At 44.2% G+C, this 12,174-nt stretch overlaps 1 protein-coding gene across 2 annotated transcripts in view; it reads left to right on the top strand.

The window, feature by feature from the left end:
- Positions 1-4,672: 4,672 nt before the first annotated feature.
- The window catches only part of NFATC3 (nuclear factor of activated T cells 3), a 71,565-nt gene continuing 64,063 nt past the window's right edge, over positions 4,673-12,174 (top strand). The window contains exon 1 of one of the 2 annotated variants that reach the window (XM_068150489.1): positions 4,673-5,018. In XM_068150489.1, coding sequence (XP_068006590.1) covers positions 4,919-5,018 — 100 coding nt within the window. In that variant the 5' untranslated portion in view covers positions 4,673-4,918. The remainder of the gene's footprint in view (positions 5,019-12,174) is intronic. The other variant, XM_068150488.1, reaches the window with a different exon arrangement.

The raw sequence follows: 12,174 nt of genomic DNA, 5'->3' as shown, positions 1-12,174 counted from the left end.
CTATACCACTTTAGGTTTTGTTTTCCTTTTAATTCCCTGATGGCTGAAGTTTCACATTTCACCCAGGCGCTGGTAATTACCTATGGAAATTATTTTAAATGCCAGATGCAACACACTCACTATAAACAACCTATAGCCTTGTGCACAGAATGAAAGCCCCTTTCCTGTATGACTGACGAATTTGACTTTCTTGAACATAGCTTCTCTCCTGGAATGGTATCCTCCTCCTGGATAACAGCATTCTGCATGCTTAAAAAATGGATGTGCCTTGTTAGCTGTAAGAGACACAAAGGCTGTGATATTTGCAAATGGCATGCAAACAAAATTAACTTTTAAATGTATAACTATGCTTTCACACTGATCCAAAAATCACCCTTCTTGTCCTCATGGTTTTTCCAATTGCAGCTGTAAAAGGAATAACCACAGATGCAGTCAAGAAATGCTATCCGCTGATTCCAGGAGTCTTTCTCTGTGCATTCTCTTCTGCCCTTTCTGTATCATGCTGGTGTGTATGGCTTCTAAACAGGTCCTGATTCAACCGCAAATGGGAACAAGATCAAGCACATGAAATACAAACTTATGCGTTATACTCTTAATTCGAGGCTGTTTGGTTTATTGAATCATGCGGAACGAATGCCTGGCCCTGCTTCTTCCAAAGCCTGCTCTGGCTACAACTGCACAGCTGGGTTTGATTTGCTGCCCATAGGAAGGGGGGAGGAATCCCTATTTCTCCAACACAAATACAGATCTGGGATGTGGCTGCAGATCCAGAATTCCTAGCTATCCAGCATCGGATGATGTGTGGAAAATAAAACACAGCACAATGTAGCCCTCAGGTTTTTGGAGCTGGAAGTCACAACACGCCTAGAAAATAGTCCCAGTTTGGAAAGAATTCAAATACCACAGGAAGCGTGTTCCTTCCTTCTCAAGGCACATGCAATAACTCCAGCTTCTGACCAGATCAAGGTATATCCCCATCTGGATGCAATAACACAGCCTAAAAGCAACAAGGACAGAAACCACCTATGCATACTAAATAAATCAATAAATAAAAGCACCCCCTTCTCACAAAACCACAAGTGAAATAAAGTTGGCCTCGTTTACTGCCACTGTTTCATCTCTCAATAGCAAGCAAAAGGCAAATCAGCCATCCATGCTGTGGACCTCAAGCACAGAGGCTGACATAAGTCCCTGGAAATTGATGTAAGCCCACGTCAGTCGTTTTAGGGCTTCTGCCAACTCACTCTCAGTCACGCCCCAATTACTCTTTAGCTGTATAGAAAGGGCTTGAAGGTGTTTTTCTTTTTGCAAATTTGACTTCAGAAAGGATGTACATTTTGGTGCAGTAGGAGAGAGACAGCAAAATGAAAAATATGGTGAAGACAAACCAAAAAAAAAAAAAAGGATATTGCTGTGGAGAAATGGAAGTTCTGAACTCAAATTCAGATATATCTGATTTTTATGTAAAAAGCTTTGTGAATATTACCACAAAAAAAACCCAAACTGCTTACTATGCCACCTTACCTTCTACATATGCTGTAAATTCTTGTTAGGTAGATGACACAAGCGATTAGCATAGTTTATTTTAGGATATATAGTCCTTTTTAGGTGGCAGCTGTAGGTAGGACTAAAAGCACTGCCTAATGACCTGCATATTTTATGGCTGATGAATGCACACTGTCTCAAACAGGGGACAAAATATTTGGTTTACAGTAAAGGAATGGAACATACATATATATGTATTTTAATTTAGCCTACTCATTAGAAATGCACTGTGAGCATCTTATCAAGGAACACATATCAAATACTTGTTGCTGGTCTAATTTCCCCTTATGGGAAGTTTGGTTGTATTTTTTCTCCAGGGACATGCATAATGAATAATCTACTGGTGTCGCAGAAAAGGAAACTGCTATGGTTACTTCACATGCTGTAACCTGACACAACAATTATTTAACAGTAAGACAAATTCTTATATACCTGCTCTGAAAGTGTGAAAGACTACTCAGAAGTTTTCAGACAAAAAATTAGCTGCTAAGAGCCATTTTATATATAGTATATTTTACTGAACTGTTTATCATAGACCTGTTTTCATTCAAGAACACACAAAGGTTTTTCTTAACCACGGTTAATCCAATTAACACATTCTTTTCTTGTCTTGCTACGTGAGCCTGGATTTAGAGGTAAAAAGAGGCTACAGGCCAACTGGGTTTGAGCTTCTTATAAAGGTTTGGGCTTCCTTCTGAAGAGGGGACTGGCTACCCTGAGAGGAGCATCAACCTTTGGTTTAAGTGTTGTGGAAACAGTAGCTGTAGTTGCTCATGCATTTTAGGTAAAGAAATAGGGAGGGTGTGGGAAGTGACAATAGAAAGGACAGTGTGTTAGAAGATCAACTACAAGATGAACACACAGCTGCTTCCCCCTTTTACTTGGGCAAACTCCTGTCCCAAGTTCTATGTAGGATTTTTTAATATGATGCTGCCTGTTTCCACTAGAATTGTAAGGTGACAAAATAGCTTTTCATTAGGCATGCCTTCTTCAGCATAGATTTCTCATCTTCCCTATGAGAGCACAGACAGAATTAAGTGAACTTTTGTAACAACACCCTGCTGGACTGTAGCCAGTTCCCTTCAGGTTAGCTGCCTTGTTCTCACTTTCATTCAGTCTGTAAAGAGTCCATTTAGATACCAGTGGGTAGGGTATGATATGTCTGCTTGGACAAACAGCAACAAACATACAAAAATTCCTATGCATAGAAACTATTAGGATTGGTTATTTATGAAAAGAAGCATGGCCAGCAGGTTGAGAGAGGTGGTTCTACCCCTCTCCTCTGCTGAGGCCTCACCCAGAGTGGCCAGTGCTGGGCCCCCCAAGAGAGACATGGACCTGCTGGAGCATGTCCAGAGAGAGGCCACGAACTAAGGTGCGAGGCTGGAGCACCTCTCCTATGAAGACAGGCTGAGGCAGTTGGAGAAGGCTCCAGGGAGACCTTATAGCTACATTTCCATATCTGAAGGGGACCTACAGAAAGGCTGGGAAGAACTTTAAAAGAACTTGCAGCAATAGGATGAGGGGCAATGGTTTGAAACTGGAGCAGGGTACATTTAGTTTGGACATAAAGAGGAAGTTCTTTACAATGGGAGTGGTACAATACTGGAACAAGCTGCCCAGGGATGTGGTTGAGGAACCATAAATTGGAGACATTAAAGATCAGACTCGATGAGGCCATGGGCAACCTGATCTAGTTGGAAGTGTCCCTGCTGACTGCAGGGATGTTGGACAAGATAACCTTTGAGGGTCCTTTCCAACTCAATGCAATCTGTTAATCTAACAATATTAACAGATAAACTCATGATTTCCACATGGGCATGGAGTCATGACACACTAACACTCATTCAGTAAACTTTTCAAGTAATGAAACCTGCTCCTTTAGTGTTTAAAAGGCATTACCATGGAATGTCTGGCTAATAATAGTTTCACAGTACATAAGATCAAGAAAACTGAAAATGTCCCATAACATGCTATAGCCTTAGTTCCCATTAATGCCCTTTTCAGCACAAGCCTAAAATCTCCCTAGATCACATCTGTTAAGAATTAATCTTTTACTAACTCCACAGCACCCAGTGACAGCTTCATTAAGTTGTTCCAGGATTTCTTAAGACTCAAATTCCAGACACATCACGCTAGTTTCTACACTGCCATCCACTGCTGGGATCAGGCTTCTGCTGCAAAAGCAACTTAAAATTCTCCTTTCCTCCCCCCCACCCCTTTTATTTGTGTTTCAACCTTAACGCGAGGCAAAACAATAACTGATGGTATGTTACTGTGCAGGCAGAGCATTCTGAAACTTCTGTGCTCTTCCTAATGACAACTTGACTCCCTTGATTGATGGCATACATTGGTGAAAGCATTTTAATTGGGTTCCTTACAGTTGCTTCATCGCTACTGTTTCCAAGTAGCCTGGAAGGTAAGTGGCTAACAGCTCGGAGTCCTTCAGCCGACATTCGTTACCCAAGCCACATTCCTCAGCTTGTATCAACCTACCCAGTCAAGAACAGCACCTATCTACAGGTAGGTTTCTGAAGTCTCTACCGCAGAATCTGCATCCTCGGGGGGACTCTACTCCCAAACGCGGCAGTCCACGCCTTGTAGAGAGGCTCAGCCGCGGGGTCCCGTGGCCTCGCCGAGAGCAAGCGCAGCGCAACGCAGCGCAGCACACTGCTCCGCAGCTGCTGCTAGGCGGCGGGGGCGACACGTGGCAGCGCGAAGCCACCCCACCCCGTTCCGCTCAGCTGGCTCCCCCGGATTGGGCGCCCGCTCAAGCACGGCCAACCAACTACAACCCCCGGCAGCCCGCGCGGCGCGACCGCGATGAAGGTGGGGGGAGTGTGAGGATAGCAAAAAAGGAGCGGCGGGAGGCAGACTCTTGGCGCCACGTGACCTGCCGCGCGGCGTCCCTCCTCTCTGAGGAGCCCTGGTGCGGGTCACGAGGCGCTGTCGGTACCACCGACGTCACGGCGTCAGAGAGAGACCAACTGTGGGAAACGCCGGCGAGGGGCAGGGCGAGTGGGTGGCTCTGCCCGGGGGCACGGCGCAGGGGGCAGGGCCGTTAGGCGCTCGAGCTGGGGCGGGGCTAGTCGCGGCCCGTAGTAGGCGCCCTCCCCCTTCCCCCTCCTCCCCCCCTACTGACAGAAGGCGCCCGGGCACGGGAGCTCGCGCTGGGGCAGGAGCAGCTGCTCGCGCTGCCGCCTGCCCGCGCGCTCCCCTTCTTCGCTCGCCCTCTCTCCCGCTCTCTTCCAGGCGCCATTCGGTGTTATGAGGCGGCCCTGAGGGGCAGCGGTGGCGGGGAGCGCAGCCCGGCAGGAGCCCGGCGCGGCCCGGCAGGGTGACGGGGTCTCCCTTTGCTTCGCCGGCCAAACCCATGACTACGGCAAACTGCGGCGCCACCGACGAGTTCGACTTCAGGCTGATATTCGGGGAGGACGGGCAGCCCGGCCCCGGGCCGCCGCTGGGGCCTGCAGGTGCGCTCCTCCGTTGCTTTCTCGCCGCGCCGGGGCCGGGACGGGGGTGTCGGCTTCCTGTTTTCCTCCGAGTAAGGCGGGGAGGGGGGCTGCTGCCGCCTGCCCCGCCGCTGCGGGAGGTGGAAGACTGGGGCGGGAAGTGGCACCGACCCTCCTCCCTCAGGCCCCTTCAGGGCTCAGCTCCCCTCCCCTCGGTCGCGGGACGTGGGATCTGAGGGGGATGATGCCGCTAGCAGGGCCGGGCCGGGACTCATTGGGCCTCTCGCCGCCGTTACAACTTTCTTTGGGAAAAGAAATCCAAGAACTCGCGTCGTGCGGGAGGAGCCTTCCCCAGGGCGCGGTGGCTCGAGGGGGAAAGGCCCCGGCTCTTGCCGAGGCGGGGGGCGGTTGGGATCTGGTGGGCCTGGTCTTCTCCCTGGTCCGCGGGCATTCCGCTGTCGCCTCTGGCGCAGGTAGCGCGGGCAGGGGCGCGGCTGCGATCGCCTTCGCTGCGGGGAGGCTGATCGGTTGGGGTGTCCCGGCGAGGTACAGCGAGCCGTCAAATTCGGCACGGGGCAGTGAGCAACAGAATACTGATGGGGCTGCTTGGCTGGGGCTTCTGCCGTGAAAAGTTTCAACCTAACTGTTCCCCGTATGTAAGCATAATCGTTACTTCAGTGTGTGCCTATAAACTTTGTATACGTGCGTCTGGATGGGCAAAACGCTCTGTGTTGAGATCTGACGGCTCTTTTGGTCCGTCTGTACGGATATATACACACGCCTCGGAGTGCTTCCATTTTATTCAGTTTTTTAGTATTTGAGTCTGAAAAATCTCTTTCAGAACCCCTCGTATTTCTTTAAACTGCAGAAAATACACTGTTCCCTGTAAATGGTGATGTGGGGAATCAATAAGAGCCAGCTGTGCTGTGTGGCTGTACCAGAGTTCGATAGCTGCATGCCTCTTTTTCTGACCTACTTGAAATAAGTACTAGTTGGTAATACAGTGTCTTAAGTCTAACTGGGTAGATGATAAGATAACCCTGAAACACAACTGGATCCAGGCCATGTTGTTTTAGTCTGTGACTTGGGTTGTCTCCATAAGTTGATTAGAAATAAAAAGTTTGGTACAGTCTGTATGTCATCCCTTGTGGACACTTAGGATTAGTTTATTAATTTCTACCTATATTGACGCTGAGATTCACTTCAGAGATTTTTTCAGGTAGAAGAAGATTCTTTGCTTATTTCCCAACTTAGTAGAATAGCAGATGGTGCTTTTGGGAAGGGAGCCTAAGTTCTGTTAGCCAAATAAATGCATTACTGTCCCATATGAAAACAGTGGAGAATGTTGAGTATAACAAAAATAATTATGACATCTTTGTTTCTATTCTTTTTACATAAAATTGATAGTCTAAACTCTGCTCCTCTGTCAGTGATGGAAGAAAAGGAGGTTACAGATTGCTCATAAAATTGGAAATGCTAGTGGTGCTCAACTCACTTTTGTAATATTTGTACTTTGGCAGCATTCCTTAAGAAGCAGTTCAGATTTTACTCTGAATATAGATCATTTTCATGCTTAATTTTTTTAAGGCAGATTTAAGACTGATATGCAGACCATGAACTTGTTTGCTGTAGCTTTCAATAAGGAATCTTGCATTTGTAGCTTGGTAATTTGCTTATTTTGTAAAATACCAGAGGTGAGCTTGCCTGCTGTGCACAGATGTGGCATTCAGGGAAAGGGTTTGAATAGGTCGCTGCCTTCAAGTAATCTATTAAAAGGGTTGCACCAGAGTTTGGCCATTAGTTCTGTCCATGTATTCTATATAGGAAGAACACCTGGATTTTGTAGAAGAGAGGACCCATATTGGAAATCTTACTTTTTTTTCCCTCCCTCCTTGTCCAAGTATATGAGATAACTAAACAAAAAATCATTAGATCTCCCTACAGCATATATTTTATAATTTCATATGTAATTTCTTTCAGTGATGTTGTTGCTGCGAAGTGCATCAAAGCAAGTGTTAAAGGTGTTTGATTTTCTAATTTACGCTAATAATTAAACATGTAGGTCACAGGGAAATTTGCCTAATTTGAAATAAATCATATCAAAATTACTAAGTTTTCCATGAAGATGGAGAATGCTCAAAAACATATTCTCACACTTCATGCCATATCTTTAGAAGTTTGGGAAAGATGTGTCTGGAACTAAGTTCTTGTGTAAAGAACATGGAAATGCACATTAATGTTTTCTCTTACACTGACACTACTGTAGTGGTATGAAGATTTTGTTATTTCATATAGGTACTTATATAAGTATATGTATTTATACATTTTATCTCAAACTTGTTTTTTTTTTTTTTTTAATCAAAAGTGAGCCATTTTTACATTTCCTGTAAACTTTTGATTTCTGAACAACTAAGAAAATGCTAGTCCCAGGCAGTAGGTTGCCTTTTTTATGACATTAAAAAGACAGTAGGAGAAATTAAATCAGCAGGAATTCTGAGTTACTAAACAGAAAAAATTCAGTGGCATGCAGGACAGTAGAACTAACATAGTTTTGTGCTAAGTGGCAGGAATTGAGGCAAAACGTTCTGCAGTAGTGCTTGCATGCTTGATGGGAAAGTTATAGTTTCTGCCACAGAGGGAAATACAGGAAAGATGGTTTAAAGATGCTTAAAAGCGTCTAGATGAACACTACAGTCTTTGCAACATACTTCACTTAATCCAAGGGATAGCCCATTTCATATAACCTGTGAACTGAAGTAAAAATTAGCTCCAGTGGTTGCCAAACAGATTGTCAAAAGCTCTTCATCTGCTTTTAAGTGGAAGTTGGGTGTCAAGCACCTTCTGCAAAAATCCTTTTTGGTGGTAGTTAGGTGTCTAAAAGAAGAAAGAAATAATCTCTTTGATCTTACAATGTTCAGCACTCAAAATGGGTGGTACAGTGCTAGGCGCTAAGAAGCTTCACTTTTTCTGGCAATATAATTAGGGACTCCGGTGCCCAAAGATAATGGTATAGAGCACTCTGAAGCGAACCAAATCTCTTTGGTGTACTCTTTCTTGCGGAACTGTTTGGTTAGTTACAGTAGCATCTGATTGCATCTTGCCACCTTGTATCAGTTGCATTTAAAATGCTTAAGTAGGCATTTGAATTACAGTATCCTTCAGGTCCTGTACATCCTCCAAAATGGATTGTCATATAACTAAGTCTATCAGTTACTTTGAGATGCCATCATGTTTGGTCTTCTTAATGAAGAGATTTTTGAGATATAATATGCAACACTTGAATAATTGACTTTAACTTGAATACTTCTCTGATGATGCCCTCATCGTCTTCACCCCCACCCCCAGTTTTGTAATGCTATTCAGTATTGGGAAGTTGCCTAGAACTTCTTAAGCATTAAACAAATAAGCTGCATTAAGATCTCCTCACTGCAGTTAAAAACTGCTGAGGATGCAGTATACTGTTTAAATGCCAGACTGTGCAAAAGGGGAGCAAAGACAAGTTGCTATGATTGCTTCTTTAGCTGAATTTTTATTTTAAGAGTTCACCTTCTGTTTTAAGGAATGAGGTTTTTACAAGGTAAGAGCCTTTAAAGATCTTGGTGTATGTAGAGCTAAGTTGTGAATTCTACATCTTTTTTGGTTCTGTAACAAAATTATTTCTTGTTGATATGTCAGATAGGCATGCTTAAAAGTAGAGGCTGCACACTGTTAAATATCCAGAAAATTACTTATCCAGTTACTTATGAAATTCTGGCAGATGAGTTATTGGTACAGTTGTTCAGAATCCTTTCTAAAATGTTCCTGTTATTTCTGATAGTCGTCTTAAAACAAAAGAAGGGTTAAGGTTTTGTTACCCAGTAAAACACAGTATTATGTGGAATTTCACCCTCACATCTCCCTTTTTTTCTTGGGCTGTAAAGTAGGTGAGGAAAAAGTCATCATTCATATTATCTTCCAGTATTAGTGATCATCCTTGGTTTGTTTTATCCCCCCACCCCCAAAGGGGGAGGGGGGGAGATAAAAAGGTTGGGGGTGGGGGGAAAGGAAGATCTGAAAATATTGGTAAAACTATCCTTCTTGGCTCTTTAATTATTAGCATCTGTTTTGGATTCTTTAAAACTACGGAACAATCTGAAAAGAGGTTCTTCATATATCCTTTCACTTTATATTTGGTTAAGTAATGCTATTGAGTAATCTTTTTACAGATATATCTTAAAATTTCTCTTACTTTTCTCCTGAAAAGTGTGTTATGAAAAGTGTGGAAAAAATGTCTGTTCTGTGATGAATTCAGTGAATTTCAAAACAACTTTATCAGTTGCATCCTCACTCTGGATAAGGACACTGTATCTGGAATTGAATCTTTAGTTTGTCTGAAAACCTCTACATTCATGTTCTCCTTGTGAGTTGTTTCCCCCTAGCTTAGAGCTATTAGCGTATTGGTTTGAGACTCTTACTACATATCATGGCTGAAACACTTTGACAATCACAATGTCAAAGTGTGTAACACCTGACCTTTTCTTCTGAAGGTTTCAATGTCTGAAGTTTGTGAGCTCCTCTGGCTGCTCAGCAGTTACCCCCTGTCCATGGGTTGAGTGCTCTGAAGTTGTAGCAGGCACTGAATTTTTCCACAGTAGCTAGGCTGGGTTCTCTGTAGTAAAAACTGGCACTATATATGTGTAATTTAACTTAGTGAAAGTCTTGTAACCAACGATTTGTGCTGAAACCCTACTGTAGCACTAGTCCTTATAGCTTTTACCTTGATCATTGATATGCAAAGTATTCATTTTCATGTCTTGGTGTTTATTTGTGACAGGTATTGCTGTCAGGGATTGTTGGTAGAGAGCAGGAAACTGCCAAAGCTCTTTAGAGAAGTTTGCAGTGTGCTCAAGCTTCTTGCTCTTTTCCCTAAGATGGTGATTAAGGTAAGCAGTTGAGTTGTGGTAGGAAAGAGTAGTCTCATAATTAGATTGAGTGGAAAATAAGGATGCTGGCAATAATTTCAAACTTGAGGTGTGAGCTGATTGAGGGTTGCTGTTGGTTAAATTCTTTTTTGTCATCACATACTTCTGATCCAGAACTGACACAAAGTTTGTTTTCCTTAGCTGAATAAGAGAAATTCATAACACATGATCTTATTAAGTCTCTTTAACAGACTACCTTATGTACCTATATGCTTCACCTGAAATTCGCTTCATTTTTAAACTTCTTTTGTTCTGTTTAGATTTAGTTGCCTGTATAAACTGATAGGAGTGAAAGTCTTTCACAAGATGGTAGCCCTGTGGTTATATGGATGGCTCAAATTATACGTAATAAATCCAGCTGTCTCTGCTGGTTTGTAACCATTTGCTATACAAAATAGTGCTCATGTGGATTAAGAGCAGGGTCAACTGGTGCAACTTTAAGGAATGAATGGACAAGTTGCTTGAGTCCATTTATTTTTTGCTTCTCCCTTAGATGCTTTTTAACAGAAATGTTTAATTATTAGTTATTGAGCATTAAATATATTGTGATAGGAATCACCAGTTATTTGAAACTATAATTTTATTTTACAAGGTGGTGTCTATGCATGTAAAAGATTGACAAGCAGGGACACAATGCAAATCAGTTATAAACTGTGGTTATATAATCTTGTGATGCAGGGGAGGAGAGAAAACTAAACAGCTGCATCTGACCAAAAATAGAGGGTCTGTGACAAGAACCTTGTGACTTCTTAATAATTTAGAGAGACATTGAGGAAGAACCAAAGAAAAATGTATAATAAAGTCAGATCTAGTATTGATGGAGCCAGAGCATCATGGTCATTGAGTAACAGATTAATCTCTTAAATGTGCCAGCCTCCCAGGAATGAGTGTGTTGTAGCTTTTCACAGTGTGCTGGCTAAATGAAGTCTTGTTCTTTTAGAATAGAATTAACCAGGTTGGAAAAGATCTTCGAGATCATTGAGTCCAACCTATCACCCAACACCATCTAATCAACTAAACCATGGCACCAAATGCCTCATCCAGTCCCTTCCTAAACACTTCCAGTGATGTTGACTCCACCACCTCCCTGGGCAGCCCATTCCAATGACCAATCACTCTTTCTGTGAAGAACATTCTCCTCACCTTGAGCCTAAACTTCCCCTGGTGCAGTTTGAGACTGTCCTCTTGTTCTGTTGGTGGTTGCCTGGGAGAAGAGACCAACCCCCTCCTGGCTACAACCTCCCTTCAGGTAGTTGTAAATGGTAATAAAGTCTCCCCTGAGCCTCCTCTTCTTCAGGCAAAACAATCCCAGTTCCCTCAGCCTCTCCTCACAGGGCTTGTGCTTGAGGCCTCTCACTAGCCTTGTTACACCTCTCTGGACACAGTGAAGAGTCTCAATGTCCTTCTTAAATTGGGGGGCCCAGAACTGGACACAGTACTCAAGGTGTGGCCTAACCACTGCTGAGTACAGGGGCACAATGCCTTCCCTGCTCCTGCTGGCTATACTGCTCCTGATACAGGCTAGGATGCCATTGGGTGCCAGTGTTCCACCTGGGCACACTGCTGGCTCATGTTCAGCCTACTATCCCCAGGTCCCTTTCTGCCTGGCCACTCTCTGGTTGCTCTCCAGCCACTCTCACACCAGCCTGTAGCACTGCATGGGGTTGTTGTGGGCAATGTGTAGAACTTGGCACTTAGATGTGTTCAATCTCATGCAGTTGGACTCTGACCATCTGTTCAGCCTGTCAAGGTCCCTCTGCAGAGCTCTCCTACCCACTAACAGATCAACACCTGCCCCCAGCTTGGTGTCATCTGCAAATTTACTGACAATGGACTCAATCCCCTTGTCCAGATCATCAGTAAAGATATTGAACAGGATGGGGCCCAGCACTGATCTCTGGGGGACACCACTAGTGACTGGCTGCCAGCTGGATGTGACACCATTCACTACCACTCTCTGTGCTCGGCCCTCCACCCAGTTCCTAACCCAGCGCAAAGTGCTGGGGTCCAAGCCACGGGCTGACAGCTTGGCCAGGAGTTTTCTGTGGGGGATGGTATCAAAGGCCTTGCTGAAGTCCAGATAGACTACATCCACAGCCTTCCCCACATCCACCAGGTGGGTTACCTGATCACAGAAGCAGATCAGGTTGGTCAGGCAGGACCTGCCCTTCCTAAATCCATGCTGGCTGGCCTGATCCCTTGGCCATCCTGTAAGT

The sequence above is a fragment of the Melanerpes formicivorus genome, unplaced genomic scaffold (genome assembly GCF_026170545.1).
Source record: "Melanerpes formicivorus ecotype bairdi unplaced genomic scaffold, bMelFor1.0.p_v2 SCAF_20, whole genome shotgun sequence".
NCBI lineage: Eukaryota > Metazoa > Chordata > Aves > Piciformes > Picidae > Melanerpes > Melanerpes formicivorus.
This window is presented reverse-complemented; position numbering and strand designations above follow the sequence as displayed.